This window comes from Chiroxiphia lanceolata, chromosome 1 (assembly GCF_009829145.1).
Source record: "Chiroxiphia lanceolata isolate bChiLan1 chromosome 1, bChiLan1.pri, whole genome shotgun sequence".
Taxonomy (NCBI): domain Eukaryota; kingdom Metazoa; phylum Chordata; class Aves; order Passeriformes; family Pipridae; genus Chiroxiphia; species Chiroxiphia lanceolata.
The window spans coordinates 155745369-155763362 of record NC_045637.1 but is presented as its reverse complement, the minus strand read 5'-3'; the positions used below and the strand labels follow the sequence as shown (position 1 = coordinate 155763362).

Below are 17994 nucleotides of genomic sequence, written 5' to 3'. Positions count from 1 at the left end.
CCCAGCACTGCCCAGCCCAGTTCAGCCTCAGCAGCTGCTGCGACCACGAAGCTTTGGAGGCTGTAAATAGAAAAAACTGTTCAAAAATTGTCATTGTGATTTACCACGTTCTGTGCATCCCTCAGGAAAAAGGTCTTCAGGATGAGAGGAGGGAAAATAACCATTGCTGGCCCTGTCACAGGTGGGAAGGGTGAGATCCCAAGGCACAAGCCTTGCTGGAATGCAAAGATCCAAGAGCTCCTTCCCTCTCCTCCTGGCCCTGTGTGGGAGCAGCACTGAGGAGCCCACTGAGGGAATGTTCAGCAGGAGACTCCAGGCCATCCAAGCAGGAATTCCCAGTTGGGGGTGGGGCTTTTGTGGGGTGTCCTGGACCCAGGGGTTTTCCTTCTCAGGGAATTGGGGACTGTGGGCATTATGGGATCCTGGAAAGAGGTGCTTCTTCTTCCAAGGGAAAGGCTCTCCCTGGGTGAAGCAGCAGGAATGGCTGGAATATAATCCAGTTTAATCAAAAAAGGAAAACCCTCCTGGCAGCTCCATAGCCCTGTGGGAGAGGAGGGAAGAGCATCAGAATGAACCCATCAGAGGAGTGGGTGGAGGAGCAGTGGGACCCCTCCAGGTCAGTGAGCCCAACCCTCTCCCCTTCCAACCTGCCACTTGAGAGCTCTCCTTTCAAGTGTGATCCAGCTGGGAGCACGAGCCGGAGCCAGCGGGAAAGCAGGAATCAAACAGCCACGATCCTGCCGGGCCTGGGCTGCTGCTGCACCTCATCTGCATTCATTAGGCTCTGAAAACCTGGAACAGCCTTTCCAAGGCAGCAATCCCGAGCGTGTGAAGAGCCTTCCCTTCCCTGCGTGGCTTCGGTGTCTCCTCCAAGCTCAGGCTTTGTGGTTGTTCCACAGCCCCAGGTCACCCCAATTCCCAGCTCATCCTGCACACAAAGGCAAAGGAGACTCCAAAAACTCCACAAGCTTTGTACAAAAACCGCTTTTTTTTGCTTTTATTTCACAAAATTGGGTGGCTGCTGCAGGAATCAAACGGGCCCTATACAGAGATCAGGTGAAAAAGTCGGCACAAGGATTATTTATACAGAAACAAAACAGTGTCTGGGATCCAGGTCCTCGGCAGGATCAGCACTAGGACAGTAAAAAATAGTCTCCCCCTGGATCCCTGGCATTGATCACGCTAAAAACAACCTGAGGTTACTCTAAACTGGACTAAGGGCTGCCCCAGGAATCCCATGCTCACCCAAAGACCCCGGAGGGGAAGGAAGCCTTGGAATGGGAGGGGAGGCGGGTGGGCCCCGCTCCCTGCGAGGCACCGCGGAGCCTGTGCTGGGAGCACCCGGCAAATCCTTTCTTGGTAAATGGTGGAAGCGGTTCTGGAGGCTCCAGAATTTTTGGGAGCCTCCCTCCAGCCCATCCTCACAGCCCCTCACAGGGCCAAAAGCCACCCTTCCAATCCAGGAGCAGCCTTGGGCCCTCGGCGGGGAACCCCAAACCCTCCCGGGGCAGGATGAGGGCAGAGAACCCAAACCATGGGCAGAGAAGGATTTTTTGCAGGATTTTTCTCCCAAGTTTTGGCAGCCTGGAGGTCTCACCAGGATCTGCCTGGTGAGGTTGTTCCCTCCCCAGCCTCCAGCCCCGTGGGAGGTGACCCCAGCTGTCCCCAGCTCCGCTGCCCGCCCCGGCTGTCCGCAGGAGGTAGTTCTGGCATTCCCATCCCAGCCATCCCAACCCAATCCCAAATTCTAGCACTTCTTCGCTACCTACTTTATCTTTTTTTTTTTCCTGTTTTCTTCATTTTAAAAAGTACAAAGTATATGCTCCAAAAAGAGGGACTAAAAATGGGGGTTTATTCCTCAGTTGGCTACGGCACCGAACTACTCAGAGGGAAGGTCCAACTACCACCTCCAAAGGCAAAGGAAAGGTAAAAACTGGAGCAAGAAAACTCCTACCATTGAGTGGTTTTATTCCAATTGATTCACTCCTGGCTTCATTCACATGGATCAATATTTCCTGTAATAAGTTAGCGGGGCAGCCCCGGCCGTCAGGACCAGATATCCCGAGGGAACGCGGCTGCCATTCCTGCCCCTCCCTGCTCCCGCACGCCCTGGTTCCCCTGCTCTGCTCCAAGCACTGGTTTGGCATCTCAGCTCGGTGCTCTGCTCTACCCAGAGACCCCAAAACACTAAATCACCCCAGAGTGGGCTCGTGCCACGTCCTAAAGCTCAGCTCCTGCCCCCACCCTAAAACCTGGATTATTTTACCCTTCCCGGGAGAAGCCAAAGCTCAAAGCACCAAGAGGAAGGAAACCAGCGTGGAGCTCTGCAAGGCAAGCAGGCCAAAGGGGAAAGGACTTCCCACCAGCAACATGGAGGCACTCCTGGCATCCCTGATCTCCAGCTTTGCCAAGGGAACGCCAAGCCCTGCCGGGTTCCGAGCGGTGGGGAGGGGGAACGTAAGTGTGTGTGTAAATCACACCCACGGACGGGGAGAGGAGGTGAAACCCCCCAGGGGACAGAAGGGAGCTGAGGAATTCCTTTTTGGTCACCACTGTGTTGCTGTGGAAGTTCCTTCCCTCTTCCTTGGCTGCTTAGGGAGCGGCTGAGGCCGGGGGGGCTCCGGCCGGAGGGGGGGTCACTCCTTCGGCGGGCGGCGGGGGCTGCGCCGGGGGGGGATCTGCAACAGAGCACAGGACACACTGTGAGCAGGACACAGGGGGGCTGCACAGGGACCCCACAGTCCCACCCAGGGGTCTCCATGCCCCGGAGACACGGCTGTCCCATGGGAATTCCGGCAGCCGGGACTGTGCCGGGAACGGCCCCAGCGCGGCTCCCGCCCCCGGGGTCACCTGCGGCCCCACTGCACCTCCGGGGTGATCTTCCACCACGTGGAGTCTGGGAAAGAGGAAAAAATTCCCCCGTCTTCGCAGACAAGGTGCCAGGGATGCAGCTCAGCAGCTGGCAAAGTTCAGGCCAGGCAACTTCCAGGGCTGGAATTGGCACCTCTCCCCTCCCAGCGCCGCCCTCGGGCCCGAACTGCGGCTCTTTTGTGGTCCAAAGAGATGGAACAGCAGAGTTTACAGAAACAGAGCCTGCACTCCCCTCTGAAGGGTGGATGTAGGTTAAAAAGCAGAGGAATCCAGGGATGCAGCAAGAGGAGGGAAGAAAGCAGGGATAGGAAAGGGCAGCTTTGTGCCCAGAGAGGAGACACTAATGGAACATGACCGACTTGTTTAGTAGGGGAGAAAAAAAGGAGAAATTAAGATAAGGGAAGAGAGCAAACAGGAATATAACCTGACATGAGATATTCCCAGTGGTAGAGGCTCAGGAAAAAGGAAGGAAAACTAAGTAAAGCTGGAGGAGGAGAAGAATTAGAGCAAAAATAGCATCAGCTGGAGTATTTCCCACCAGGGCTGGTGAACACCAGTGAGTCACAGCTCCTGCAGCTCCAGCCAAAACGAGATGGGCTTTTCCCAGTGACTTTTTGGGAGAGTGATCCCAATTCCTGCTCCTCTGGGGACAGTCACATTGAGTGTTTCTGGGGTGCAGATTCCTGTGCTGAAGCAGAGCAGCAGCTGAGCCCAGGGGGGAATTAATAAAGGCCAATTTATTGAGGGATCCCTGACTGAGAATTCCTCAGTGATTCTCCCTGTGCCAGCTTGTCTTTTGCCTTCTGGCTTTGGCCACATTCTCACACTCACTCAAACAACACCCACACTGGGGCTCCTGACTCAGCTGCTTTTTTGGCTGCCATAAATCAACTTCATTTTTGGAGGTGTAGGTTTTACACTGGGAATGTTCATTACATGGTTTATCTTCTGCCTCCTCCTAATCAGGACTTCCCTGTTCCAACTTCAGGGTGCCAGGTTTTCAGTAAGGAATTATTGAACTGGTTTCTATTCTGATATCTTTGATATTTGAGGATTTATGGTGAATTCCTGACTCTCCACTGAGCCAGGAGAGGTTTTTGATCATCACTACTGAGCCTCAGTATCATTATAAATAAAAGAAGGGATGTTATAAATAAAATAAAGGACAATGGAGTGTGTTTGGATGCCCAGAGGGGAGAGGAGCACTTAAAGCTTCAAGCACATCCCTGGCACCCGTCAGGGCTGGCAGCCTGCACAGATCCCACTATTCCCACAGGAAATACAGGGGTTTCCACTAAAAATCACTTCCCCAGAGACAGAGGAGCCCCAGCAGGAGCCCCCCGGGGTGCTGTGCTGGGGTTGCACTTACACAGGCCGTTGGGAGCTGCCAGGGGCACCCGCGGTCCGATGAGGTTCCCGGCCATGGGCGCCATCCCGGGAGGGGGGCCCCCCCCGGCAGGGTGGATGTTGGCTGACACACTTGGCATCATCCGGCCTGGCAGGGGCTGCCCGGGCAGCATCGACCCTGGCCCTGGCATCTGACCTGGGAGGGGAGGGAGAGACACGATGGTGAGACCCTGGCAGTGGTGGGAAGGGAAAACCAGAGCGAGGGGTGGCTCCAAACACCCAGGAAACGCCTCTTCGACCCCAAAGGCAACACACTCCCCCCCCCCCCCCAGGAAGGGCCACGGGGCACTGGGCATCTCCTGGGAACACTGGCACAAATGGGAGCAACACAGTCAAACCCAGCATTGGCAGGGACCCCCCACCAAAAGGATGGAATCCAAACAGTGGGAAGCAAGGGGCCCGGGATAACCAGGCACCAAAGGAGCACCTGGTGGGAAGGAGCAGCCGCGAAGTCTCACGGACTAATGCAATGGGAGAACTGAAATGATGCAGTTGGAAATTGGGCTGCATGGGAATTCCTACCATTATCCCCCTGTTTTGCTGGGAGGAAAGATTCCAACATTCCTGCTCCCAAACCAGCTGCACAAGGAACTGCTGGAATCACCCGGCCTTGAACACCTCCAGCAACTGGGAGTGATGCCTTAAAACCTCATTTGAGAGATGATTTTGCACAATCCAGTTACATTTCCTTTTACACACTCCTGTGCAGGGACTGGACTTGAGTTGGACAGCGGTGACTGGACACGGACTGGAACAGCTCCTTCCACCCCAACCCAGCCAGGGGGGGAAAGGAACGTGGTGACAGAACCTTCCAACACAAAAAAGGCATCAGAGCCACGTGGTTCAAGTCAGGGAAGTGGGAGCTCTGGATCTGGGATCGAGTCAACACCTCAGCACAAACACTGTCAACTCTTTCTTAGGCTTGGCTTTAGAACAACAGCTCTGTGCCCAAGCATTGGCTTGGCTGCCCCACCCCTGGAAGTGTCCAAGGCCAGGTTGGACGGGGCTTGGAGCAACCTGGGCTGGTGGAAGGTGTCCCTGCCCATGGCAGGGGGTGGAACTGGATGGTCCTTGAAGTCCCTTCCCACCCAAACCCTTCTGGGATTCTACGACTTCAAATCTCCCAATGATGCTCCTTGGGAAGCTCCTTCCTGTCTGGACCAAGGAGTCTGTAGAGCTTTTTTCCCTCTAAAACCCTGAAGATTTAAACCTAAGCAGTGCTGCTGGATTGCTGGAGACTCCCACGAGCTGAGAAGCTCCTCTGTGTGTGAGTCCAGGGTTTGGTGCCCGTTTTTTGCCTTTCTGACATGGGATGCAACAACTTGATCTTAAAATTAGCTTAGGGAGCTTGCAGAGGAACAATCCTATCCCACCCCAGAACACCTAAATGCTCAAGCTGAGAGTAACCAAGCAATACCCAACTAAACTGGGATTAAACACGGGGGAATTCCTGCTACCACATATCCAACCAAACTGGGATTAAACACGGGGGAATTCCTGCCACCACCACAGCAAAACCAAAGTCCTGTTTCTACAGACTTTTTTTTTTTTTCTGTTTTAGAGAGTAACTGCTCCAAGACAGTGGCTCAAGCAGAAAATGTGGAAGTGTGACCTACATAAGGGGGAGAGCTTAGAACAGCAGCCGCAGGAAGAGATAAAGGGAAAAGGTTCAATAAAACGAGATTTAAGAGACTAAAAAAAACCCTTTCCACGTTAGAGACCAGGGAGGTTCCTGTCGCTCCAAAGGATTCCACTGCTACCAAACTGCAGCTCCACATTCCAGGGAAACGGATGAGGAACCACTTTTAAAGGCTCTCCAAGGTATTTATCTCTATCAAACGAGCCTCTCCCTCTATTAAATCAGCTCCTCGAGGGGCACGGGAGTGATAAACAGCTTTAGGGGTTGTCTCGCTGGAGCAGTGATGCACAGGGCTTGGAGCTGATCCAAACCCTCCTGCACACCTCTCCCTGCTCCCCCCTCCCAGGGAAGACCTGCAGGCCCAGCCAGTGCCCCCAAGGCAGACAGGATTCGGGGCAGGATTGGGGAGGGGACGTGCCCGGCTGACATCCCGCTCTCCCACCACTCAGTGAGCTGCTTCCCAGCCCTGGGCAGGAAGGAGCAGACAGCAGCTCCAGGGAATGCCTGCTGGCTCCATGCAAAGCCCGAGCTGTGCTCCTTCCCACCGGGAACACGGCTCACAAGAGCCGGGAATCACGGAATCCCAGACGGGCTCGGGGTGGAAGGGACCTTAAAGCTCATCCCGCTGCACCCCCTGCCACGGGCAGTGACATTCCAGCAGTGAATCCATCCATCCTTCCCTCCACCCTCCCTGGGCAGGGAGGCTGAATAATTAGGCCCAGGGATGGGGGGCAGGGAGTGGGACTAACTAAGCCCAGGGACTCACTGGGGCAGAGCAGTTCCCACTTCCCCCGCGTGCCGAGGGAGCCGAGCCGGCTGCGGGGCCCCCACGCTCCCCCCTCCCCATTCCCGTAGGAAAGCACAAAGGATGGGAGAGACTGCCTGGGGAAGCTGCTGGGGGTGTTCCAGCGGCGAGGGCGGCACCAGGACCCTCAAATATTCAGGGATCTCCAGTAAAACCCCCCTGGGAGGAGCCGGGAGCAGCTCAGACCTCGGAGGAGCTCACGGACGGACGGGGAGATGGAGACTGGAGTCACCCCAGCATCACCCACAGCCTCAGTGCAACCACTGCCCCCGGCTCATTTATTCACTATTTTGGTCTGTAAATATTATAACATACAAAACATGTACTATTTTTATTTACCATTCCAGCCAAACCCATCAGATCCAGCCTATTCCTGCCCCTCTTGCCCCGGCAGGTTTTCACAGAGCAAAACTACACCAGGAGAACCCAACGTGGTGCCAACGTTTGAGTGTCACCAACCACCCTCACACCTCCAAACCCGCAGCTGCACAGGGGTTACAACACTGTGGATCAGCTGCAATCCCATTCACTGCCCGGACAACTTGGATTTCCTTTCATCCCACTGCTCCTGCTCCTCTCCAGCCTGCGAGCTCTGCATGCAGAGGAGCTGTGAGCAGGGATTTCTTCCCCTCTGCCATCTCTAAATGCCATTTCAGAGCCTCTCCTCACGCTGTTCCCCCCATCTCCTCAGCTCTCGTCAATCACTCTAAGGACATGGGACGTGGCACTCTGTTCACGGTCTGCTGCACCCACAGCCACTCTGCCTGGCACTTATTGAGGTCACAAACCTGTTTGAAAACATCACTGAGGACCAAGGTAGAGCCTGGAGTGAAACCAGGCAGCTGAGCAGGAAGCTGGGCAGGTATTTCCATGCCAGCCTGCCCTGGGGGCTGTGCTGGGCAGGCTGCCCTCGGGGCTCCTCAGACACTGCTCAGGTGCCAGGGGGGTTCTGAACGGGGCACTTCTTCTCCCAGAGCTGCTGCACAGACCAAAGGGAAGCAGCTCATCCACAGCCTCCAGTCACAGCTTTATCCCTGAAGGAGGAACAACACTGTGGGATTCACCACTGAGGTCTCTGAACTGGCCACCTCAGAGAGCAGGTTGTGACTGGGGAGAAAGTGAGACCTTGGGGAAAGAAACGGCTCCTTCTCCTTCCAAAAGCACTGGGAAGCTGCACACCAAGGAATTCCTCCCTGGGAGGGTGTGCAGGCCCTGGAATGGATTTTGCCCAGAGAAGCTGTGGCTGCCCCACCCCTGGAAGTGTCCAAGGCCAGGCTGGACAGGGCTTGGAGCAACCTGGGCTAGTGGAAGGTGCCCATGGCAGGGCGTGGGACTGGATGATCTTTAAGGTCCCAACCCCAACAATTCTGGGACTCTGTGATCTCCCCACACCCTCCACATTTTGGCACCTCCACCAAGGCTGCAGGAGCCCCATGGGCAGACCCACAGTGAGGGAACTCACAGGTGTGGGGTCAACGAGGTGAAGTTCCCCAGTTTGTTCCAAAGGATCCCAAATTAGCAACTGAGCAGCAGAAATTGCTCCTGATCTGTGTATGCACAGGTCTGTCAGGAGAATATTGGACTGTTAATGCTCCAAGACTCACAAGTACAATAAATACACCACAACACCACAACTGCCCTAGAAATGTCAGAGGAGGGAAAGTGTGCAGAACATGGAAGTAGATCTGTGGGATTTCCCACAAATTCAACATGACCAACATGATGAGATAAAGGATTATTTTTTAATGTATATATGGGGGGGTGCTACTGCTGAGAGTGCCAGTGTGGCAGTGAGATTTCTGGAGATGCCTCCATGGAATGAACATTTCCAGAGATTTGCCCTGTGAGGATGAAGAGTTCACAGAATCCCAGAATCACTGAGGCTGGAAAAGCCCTCCCAGCCCATGGATCCCCCCTGTGCCCCATCCCCACCTTGTCCCCCAGCCCAGAGCACTGAGTGCCACAGCCAGGCCTTCCTGGGACACCTCCAGGGCTGGGCACTCCAAACCTCCCTGGGCAGCCCCTGCCAAGGCCTGACCACCCTTTCCAGGGAGAAATTCCTCCTCATGTCCCACCTGACCCTCTCCTGGTACAGCTTGAGACTTTTCTCAAGGGAAGCCAAACTCTGGGCATCTTGACCTGCCTGAAGAGAAAAGCAGGTCCCTGTGAATGAGGATCTCCAGGATCTGCAGGATCTCCAGGGTACAACTCCCACTCCCAGGACTGGCTCAGGGTCCAGGTGCTGAACCTGAGGAAATGCTGGACTTGGCCATTTTCCCTCCCTGCCCTCAAGTTACACCAACTCCACTGTGCAGCCAAAGAGCTTCGATTTCCCAAGCATTCCCAACAAACTTCCACTGAAGAACTCAAGGAAACAAGACTCTTTTGCTCTCTAGGCAAGATCAGCTGGGATGTGGTTGCAGACACAGAGGGGTTTGCTTCGAACTCTGAAAGGGCCTCAAATTCTTTCCTTCACAAGAGTATCAAAGCAGAAAACTGCCAGGCCAGGTGGAGGGGACAGTCCTGCTCCTGGAGGTGTCTGGGATGAGACCAGAGGCTTCACTGCTGTGGGAGCCAGGAGTGCTGAGTCTCATCCATCACTCTGCTGCCCTCGATCAGGGGAGGTGCTGGTGGAAAAGTCAATCTATCGACCAGCTTTAATGAAATGTGAGGCAGAGAGGCACTGACTAATTAACACAGACCCCCACTCCCTGACACACTGAGAGGGAGCACTGGGGCTGCAGAGCCTGGGTGGGGCTGCAGTAATAAGGTGTGATGTGAGCCAGGCCTGTGAATGTATTAGAAACAGAGTTTTCCTGGTCCCCCAGTGGATACAACAATGCATTTCATCCTCTTCCACCTCCAGGCTCAGCAGAGAGCTGTCCATGACAGGCCACCATTCCCCCCTTAAATCTGTTCTCAATTTCCCCTTTCTCCATTCCACAGGTTATTTCTCCCCTCCACTGCCACGTGAGCAGCCCTGGGTTGTCACTGCACCCCACACCAGACACACAGAGGTGTGATATTACTGGAATCTAAACCAGACTGCATTTTAGCACATCCCAGTTCAACTGCAGCAATAACCAAACCAGCTCCAAGCAGTCTCAGCATTTTTTGTCCACAACAAAGTCAGGAACTCACCAACCCTTAAAACCAGAGTGAACTGGAGCATTTCCATCACAAGACAACTCTCACTGTCCTGCCCAATTAGCCCAATTAACATGACAACATCTGCTGAGTGACTCCAGTTGTCCTGCTGTGGAGACCCAGCTGGATCAGGTGCCTCCTGTTTTCCTGGTCACCTGCCCATCCTGCTGTTTTCCTGTGCCCTTCTGCTCTTTCCCAAACCAAACCCTTCACACGGGGCTTTTCCCAAGAGGAAAACTCACCCTCCTGTAGCTTCCTGTTGCCATGTCCTATTTTGATTATGATACCCCAAACTTTTCAGCTTCTTCAGAGGATCACTGAGGCTGGAAAAGTCCTCCCAGCCCATGGATCCCCCCTGTGTCCCATCCCCACCTTGTCCCCCAGCCCAGAGCACTGAGTGCCACGGCCAGGCCTTCCTGGGACACCTCCAGGGCTGGGCACTCCAAACCTCCCTGGGCAGCCCCTGCCAATGTTTATCACCCTTTCTGTGAAGAAATTCCTCATGAAAGGAGGAATAGCAGCAGCCCAGGCAAATTCTTCCCCAAGATTTTTGGCTAACAACCACTGGGATCTTGTTCCAGAGCAGTGGTTGGTCAGGCAGCTGAGGACTGACAACAGCTCTTCTCCTTGGCTGTGCTCCACTCACACCACCAGGTCACCACGTGCCAGACAGTGTCAGCTGATTTTAAACTACCATTTCAACAACATCACCACCTGACCTCTCCACCTTCTGGAATCAGGAGTATCTCCACCTCTGGAGACACTCAACCCCCATGAGGACAAGTCCCTTGCCACAGGATCCAACTGGTCCTGCTCCAAGCAGGAGGCTGGATCAGAGACTTCCAGGTGACCCCTGACAAACACGGTCCTGTGATTCCCAGCTGGCACCAAACACATCCAAGGAGGACACAGGAACCTGTCACAGCTGGGTGTCCTGCAAAGGAAGTTCCTTAAGGAGCTTCCTGCCTCTGCCTCTTGTTCCAGTCCTTGCCCTTAATTTTTTTCCATGGCTTGGTGTGCCATGAACTGGAAGATTTGAGGAATGATTGTTTTTGAAGGAGCACCTCTGCTCAGATCACCGGGTATAAAACAAGTCTAAGGAAATAGAAACAACCTAAAAGAGTCTGAAGTGATATTTAGGGGTTGCTCTATCTTTTTACTTTACTTGAGAGCCTGACTGTGTCCAGGCACTGAGACTTCCAGGCACTGAGACTTCCAGCCCTGCTGGACAATCTGCTCCAGGGCTGATGACCCTCACAGGGAAACCAAGTGTTTTCCTGCGGCTGGATGGCATTTTCCATGTTTTAGTTTGTGCCCATTGCCCCCCTCTCTGTCACTGGGCACTGCTGGGGACAGCCTGGGGCTCTCTCCTTCCCTGCTTTTGGGGTTCACACCCATCCATAAGAAACCTCCTCCCCAAACTCCATCCACACCCCTGGAACGGGGGTAAAAGCTCCAAAGTGAAGGTGAGAAGCAGCACAGCTCCCCTTTGCAGCCAACTGCCTGTGTCTGACAGCAGCAGCACTGTAACCCAGCCACACGGACCACCCACCACACCTGGCAGCACCTCTCCCTCCGGGCTCAGATCCCAGACAGTGATTAAGTGCAGGAATCCCCTCCCTGCAGCTCTTACCTGGCTGGGGCGGGTGAGGAGGTGGCATCTGGTGGTGCATCATGGGGTACGGCGGGGGCTGCTGGTGGGGCAGCAGCCCTGGGTGTGCCCCAGCCCCGAGGGGGTTCATGCCAGGCCCGCTGGGGTGCTGGTGGGGCTGCTGGGGGTTCTGGCTGTGCTGCTGCTCCATCTGCTGCCGGGCCCTCAGCTCCGCGTACTTGAGCTGCTCCATGTGGAAGTTCTGCCGCTCCGTCAGCAGCTGCTGCCTCTGCTGCTCCAGCTGCACCAGGACAGGGGGAAGGAAAGGGAGGCTGAGAATGGACATTTCATCGTGTTTGTGCAGAACACAGAACGGCTGAGGCTGGAAGGGACCCTGGAGTTCACCTCGTTCCGACCCACACCAAAATCAAAATCAGCACCAATGTCAATCCTATTGATACTTTTGGTGAAGGCTCCAGACCATCTTCCAGCTGGAACAGATGAACTCACCTTGTTTTGTCCTAAAATCTCCCGGTCATTGTAACTGTTACTACAACACAACTCGCTCCTCAGTGAGCACCACAGAGAATTCAGCCCTAACACAGCTCTAGGAGAAACTGGGGGGGCTCCTCTCAGTCTTCTGCATGTTGGAATGAGGGAGAACAGGAAATTCAAGAGATTTTCTAGGTGAGACCAAAGCAGAGCGTGTGTGCAACAGCAGGAGCTCAGTGATTCCAGGCAGGATCCCCCTCCACACCTTGAAGTGTAGGAAGTTTGTGACAGCTGAACAACAGTGAGTTGTTCATAATACTCATTAAGAGCATTATGTAAAAAAACTCAGGTCATTTAGGCCAATTGCCATAAAATAGGCTACTCTGATTAATTATGAAGCCACAGAGAGTAAGCAAGCCCTGAGCAACCTGCTCTGGTGGAAGGTGCCCCTGCCCAGGGGATGGAACTGGATGAGCCTGAAGATTCTCCCACCCCAAACCAGTGTGGGATTCCACAAAAATACAAAAAAGCCACAGAAAGTATTTCTTACTGCTGAGCATTTGTGTGCTGGCTCAGTGTCCTGGCCCTGGCAGTGTGTGATATGTGACTTATTTAACAACCACTAACAGATTCCTGCATTAGTCCCCTTCGGAACCGGCCCGCGTGACTCGTTTACAAATATTTCATGAGCATTTGAAGGTATATCCATAATCCAGCTGGAAAGCAGGTTGCCAAGGAGACTCTCACCTAGCACAAGTTCTCCAAGAATCCCCAGGCTCCCCCAGCACTTTGTGCTGGGCCTGGCTGCTGCCAAGGCAGGGCTGGGAAGGGAAGGAGCACCACAGAGCCGGCATTGAGCAGCCCCAGATGGGCCGAGCTCATGAATAAAACATGCCCTGGCTGGGGGCTCCCGGGCTGCCTGCAGGGGTGACAATGGCATTATTCATGCTGCCATGCCTCCTTTCTCCTCGGCCACTCTCAGGGTTGCTGGGGAAGAACTCGATAAAACCACCCCACCGGAGTAATGGGGCGTAATGGGGCATGTGGGGAAACATTCCAGAGGTGTCCAGCAGCTCCCAGAGGAATTGCTGCAAATGACCCCAAACAAAGGCTCAGGCAAGAGTTTTTTACTCCTTTCATACCTTTCTGAATCCCTGCTCTGCTCTCTTTGTGGAACCCCATCCTGCTACAGCCTTTACAAGGATCCCCAAACAGCATCCAGTGCCTGAAAACCCACCTTGTAGTAAAGAAAACCAGGGAAAACTTACTTTCTACACATTCCCTACGTTCAGGATGAGGAAAAACAGAGGGTGAGAGGAAAATAAGGCACATAAACACACGTTATAACACGAGCTGGGCTTAAAACTGAGCCAGTCTGAACACCTGGTTCTGCACCAGGTTCTGTCACCAGCTCAGACGTGGATTTGTGGGCACAGCCCCCAGTTGTGCCCCCAGAGTGGCACTAAAACAACTGGCAGGAACACATTTTCCAGGGGGAACTCCATCAGTAATTTGCATTTGCTCTCCACCTCTCCCAGCTCAGCCATTCCTGCAGCAGGAATGAGGCAGGGGTGACGTTGGGCACCTCAAAGATCCGTGTGTGACACCTGTGTGTGTCACCTGTGTGTGTCACCTCAAAGGTCCGTGTGTCACCTCAAAGATCTGTGTGTGTCACCTGCACTGAGTCAGGGAATGGTTGGGGGTGGAAGGGACCCCTGGAGATCACCCAGTCCAACCCCCTGCCAAGGCAGGGTCACCTGAGCAGGTGACACAGGGACGTGTCCAGGTGGGATTGGGATGTCTCCAGAGAGGAGACTCCACACCTTCCCTGGACAGCTGTTCCAGGCTCTCCACCCTCGTGGAGAGAAGTTCTGCCTCAGGTTGAGGTGGGACTTGCTGTGGTTTGGTTTGTGGCCATTGCTCCTCGTCCTGTCCCCGGGCACCTGAGCAGAGTGTGGGACCATCCTGAGAGCCCTTGGGGATATTTGTGTGGATTGATGGATCCCCTCTCACCTTCTCTCCTCCAGACTAACCAGGCCCAGCTCCTGCAGTCTCTGCTCATCAGGGAGATGCTCCAGACCCCAAATCATCTCTGTGGTCTCCTCTGGAGCCTCTAGGGAGTAGAATCTCTCCACACAACCCCATTCAGGAAATCAGCCAAAATTTTAGGTAGATATTTATGAATATTACACTTGACAATCTTCCAATGTGCAACAGGAGGAATTTCTGCCTGGAAAGGGTGGTGAGGCCTTGGCAGGGGCTGCCCAGGGAGGTTTGGAGTGCCCAGCCCTGGAGGTGTCCCAGGAAGGCCTGGCCGTGGCACTCAGTGCTCTGGGCTGGGGGACAAGGTGGGCATGGGGCACAGGGGGATCCATGGGCTGGGAGGGCTTTTCCAACCTCCCTGAACAGACCCAGCAAAGCTCTCACGTGCCATTAGAAATTCTGGGTCAGCAAAGCTCCCCCACCAGGCCCCTGGTTTCACACAACCAGAGCTGGCAGCACTGACATTACTGAGTTAAATGCTGAATAAATGTGTTTTGCCTTAAATTTAACACCCTCCAGAGCAGCACTGATTCCTGTCAACACTCACAGTCCCTGCACCTTCCCTGCAGGAAAAGCCAGGGCAGCAGTAACGACACATTCACAGTGTGCAGCGGCACTAAAGAGGTTTTTTTGCTTTAATTATTCCCCTAAATATCCACAATGACAGGTGAAAAGACCGACTGTAACCACCAGGAAGCCAAGGGGAAAATCTGTATGCACATTTCTAAAAAGGAAAATGTCATACGCCTCAGAATGGAGAAAAACACCCCCTGTCACTAATGGAATATATCCCCCAAAGAAAGGAATCCACAGGGAACCTTTCCCAAAGAGCTGGGTCCATTTCCTGAGCTGCCAATCAGGGGCAAACACAGACAGAAATGGGGGAGGATGTGGAGCAATCCAGAAACTCCTGCTGACATCCTGCTCCAAGAGGAGACCACAGCTTGTCAAACTCTATCAGGGAACTCTGGACTGGGCACTGGGAAGAGGCTCTTCATGGAGAGGGTGGCTGGGACCCAGGGATGTGGTCATGGCATCAGCCTGGCAGAATTCAAGGGGTGTCTGGGTGATGCCCTTGGTCACGTGGTTTAGTTTTGGGAGGTGAGGAGCTGGACTCCAACCTGAGATAGTCTGTGATTCCAATAATGCCAAATGAGGGTGTAAATTCCATTACATTCACATGGAAGAGCAAGTGTGGAAATTCCTGGAATTATGAATCAACATTTTCAACCCACCTGGCTTCTGAGAATGAGGCAGCTACACAACACAAAAAATGGATTAAAAGTGATCACTCTGATAAAAATGAAGTTTTGAGTCATCTGTTAAGTAGCTGGAGAGGAATCACTTCCCTGAAAGCCTCTTGCTCTGTATCTGACACAAACCCTCATAACTGCTGAGCAATCCAGCACTGACAGCCCAGACAGCACCTCTTCCATGTCCTGACCTCACTGCTTCCTTCCCTTCTGCTGGAGCTGCTGCTGCCCTCCCAGCTCAGCCAAACCCATCATCATCATCATCACAGACTGAAGCTGTTACTCCTGAACACTCCTTCCCCCTCCACATCCCACTTCCAGGGCTTTCCCAAGGGCTGCTGAGAATGCCCCCAAAAAACCTGAACTTCACTGTTGGAACCAGGTCTGGGCTGGGCCTGGGAGGAAAGGCAGAGCTGCTCCCTCCCCTTGGGGAAGGAAAGTTTCCACCCATCTCACTCTTTGCAGGGAAAAGCTGCTCTGATGTGGGATAGGACCCATGTGCAAAGGCCACAGTGCCTGAAAATCCACCCTGTAGTAAAGAAAAGGCTCAACCCCACACCCTCCTGGAGTCAGGATTAGGGAGCACATCCCTGACACCACCAGTGCTGCTTGTGGCAAAGAGAAAGTGCTGGATAAAGGGGGACACGGCTCAAAAGCCACTGTGGGAGGAACTGTGGATTTTACCTGCAGGAGAGAGACCCCTCAGGGTGAGGAAGAGCCGGAATGCCCGTGTTCCCAGCACACAGGGATCCCTGCAGGGGGTGGTTCAACCCCCACAGCCACTTACTGCCTCCTTCTCCCGGTCCATGATGGTCTCCAGCTCCTCAAAGTGGCGCAGTTTGATCTCCAGCTTCTTCATCTGGGTCTCCACCAAAAGGGCCACCAGGGACTTGATCTTCCTCTCCTCCACGGCCGCCAGGTGCTGGGGGAGAACACAGGGTTGGTTTGGGGAACGTGGGCAGAGGGAAGTGTTCCAAGGGAAGGAACAGTCCAGCTCTGCCCATCCCATCCCACTCCTGCACAGAGAGCAGGGAATTAGATTATCAATCTTGTGCAGGAACCGGAGGGTTATTGAGCTTTTAAGGGAATAAACAGGTGTTAAGGTTTAACACAAGAGGTGTTTGGGATGCTCAGAGCAATCCAGCTCTGCCTCAGAGTCTCCCCAGCACTGGGCACAGGAGCACTTCCAGTGGGAATGGGAATGAGGGAGATGGGCCTGTTCCAGGGGTCATCCTAAAAGCTCCCCCAAAACACTCACAGGAGGCTGTTCCCTGGAACAACCCCCAAAACACAGAGAGGACTCTGCCATGTCTTGGCCACTAAAACAGCTTTTTCTCAGGTTAAAGGCAAATTGATTCTTTACAAGGGTTTAGCTTTATCCATTTATATATGCACACTTGACATAAATAATTCAGGAGATCTATATGTGTCTATATATTTATGAGACAGCCTATAAAAGTGTTCACACTCTCAGACTGTGAGAAGTGTGTTAATGATGCCTTCCACCAGTTTTTGGTAAAAACCTCTCGTTCAGAATGAAAATTCACTGCAAACACCCCCATCCTGTGCTGCTTGGGGGTTCTGCAGTCCCAGATGTTTCCATGCAGTGTCCCAGCCAAGCCCCACTGACATCCAAGGGCTGAGGGGAAGGACTGGGCTGGCAGAAGGCAGAGGTGAGGGCTGAGGGGAAGAAGGAAAAAAGAAAAAGCTGGATTTTATCCAGCTCAAGCTGCAAACAGACTCATATTTACTGAGCTGGGCCCCAAACTGGCTCAGAACTGTGAGAAAACACTAAGTTGGAGGAAAGCAGCACTGAAAAACTCCCGGTAATCCTAATTATAAAGAGAATTTCTCCATATTGTTGTGTCACGTGACACATCTGTGACCCCCCCAGCAACAAAGCAAGGCTTCAGGGAAGCTGGATAATAAACATTCACACTCTCACTAAGGTGAATTTTCAGTCAGTTCGAGAGATTCAGGGTGATCCCAAGCTCATCCAACACCACATCCCTGTGAAATTCAAGCAGCTAAACACTGACCAAAGTGCTGCACACACTTGAAATAATGAAATAATGCTGGCAGGGCTAGAGAACTTAATGCAAACAACACTGTTCAGTGAAATAAACTCCTCTGTATGAAAATTCAGAGCGAGAGCAGCCCTTTGGTCGGTACAGAGTCTCCTGCCAGTCGTTTTGCCTCGTTTCACACGTGCACTTCCAACAGTGAAACCAGATTAACATCAAATCAGCAAAGCACATGATTAGGTAAAGGACAGGTCTCAAGACACACATTAGAAAGGAAATGACAATGGAGTTTTTCCTGGAGAGGCCCAGAGAGGTTGTTCCTCAGCCTGGCATCACCCAGGGCCCCACATGGGCACAGACCACAAGGAAAAAAATTAGTAACACAAAATCAATGGGGATTTAAATTAAAACCCCAGCGCTGCTCCAGCCTTGAGTCATCATTGAGCAATGACCTTAAAGGGCTTTTCCAACCTAAATGATTCTGTAAAACAGAATCCCAGACTGCTCTGGGTTGGAAGGACTTTAGGAACCATCCAGTCCCACTGCCATGGGCAGGGACACCTCCCACTAGCCCAGGTTGCTCCAACCTGGCCTTGGACACTTCCAGGGATCCAGGGGCAGCTACAGCTTCTCTGGGCAGGCTGTGCCAGGGCCTCCCCACCCTCCCAGCCAGGAATCCCTTCCCAATATCCCACCTAACCCTGCCCTCTGGGAGTTTGAAG

The 17994-nt window shown here is 53.4% G+C and overlaps 1 protein-coding gene across 1 annotated transcript in view; it reads right to left on the bottom strand.

Annotated features, from left to right (window-relative positions):
* Positions 1-969: 969 nt before the first annotated feature.
* The window catches only part of SMARCC1 (SWI/SNF related, matrix associated, actin dependent regulator of chromatin subfamily c member 1), a 62735-nt gene continuing 45710 nt past the window's right edge, over positions 970-17994 (bottom strand). Inside the window, exons 25-28 of the mRNA XM_032686627.1 lie at positions 16036-16170; positions 11503-11761; positions 4241-4414; positions 970-2678 (exon numbers count right to left, since the gene is read on the bottom strand). Coding sequence (XP_032542518.1) covers positions 2593-2678; positions 4241-4414; positions 11503-11761; positions 16036-16170 — 654 coding nt within the window. The 3' untranslated portion in view covers positions 970-2592. The remainder of the gene's footprint in view (positions 2679-4240; positions 4415-11502; positions 11762-16035; positions 16171-17994) is intronic.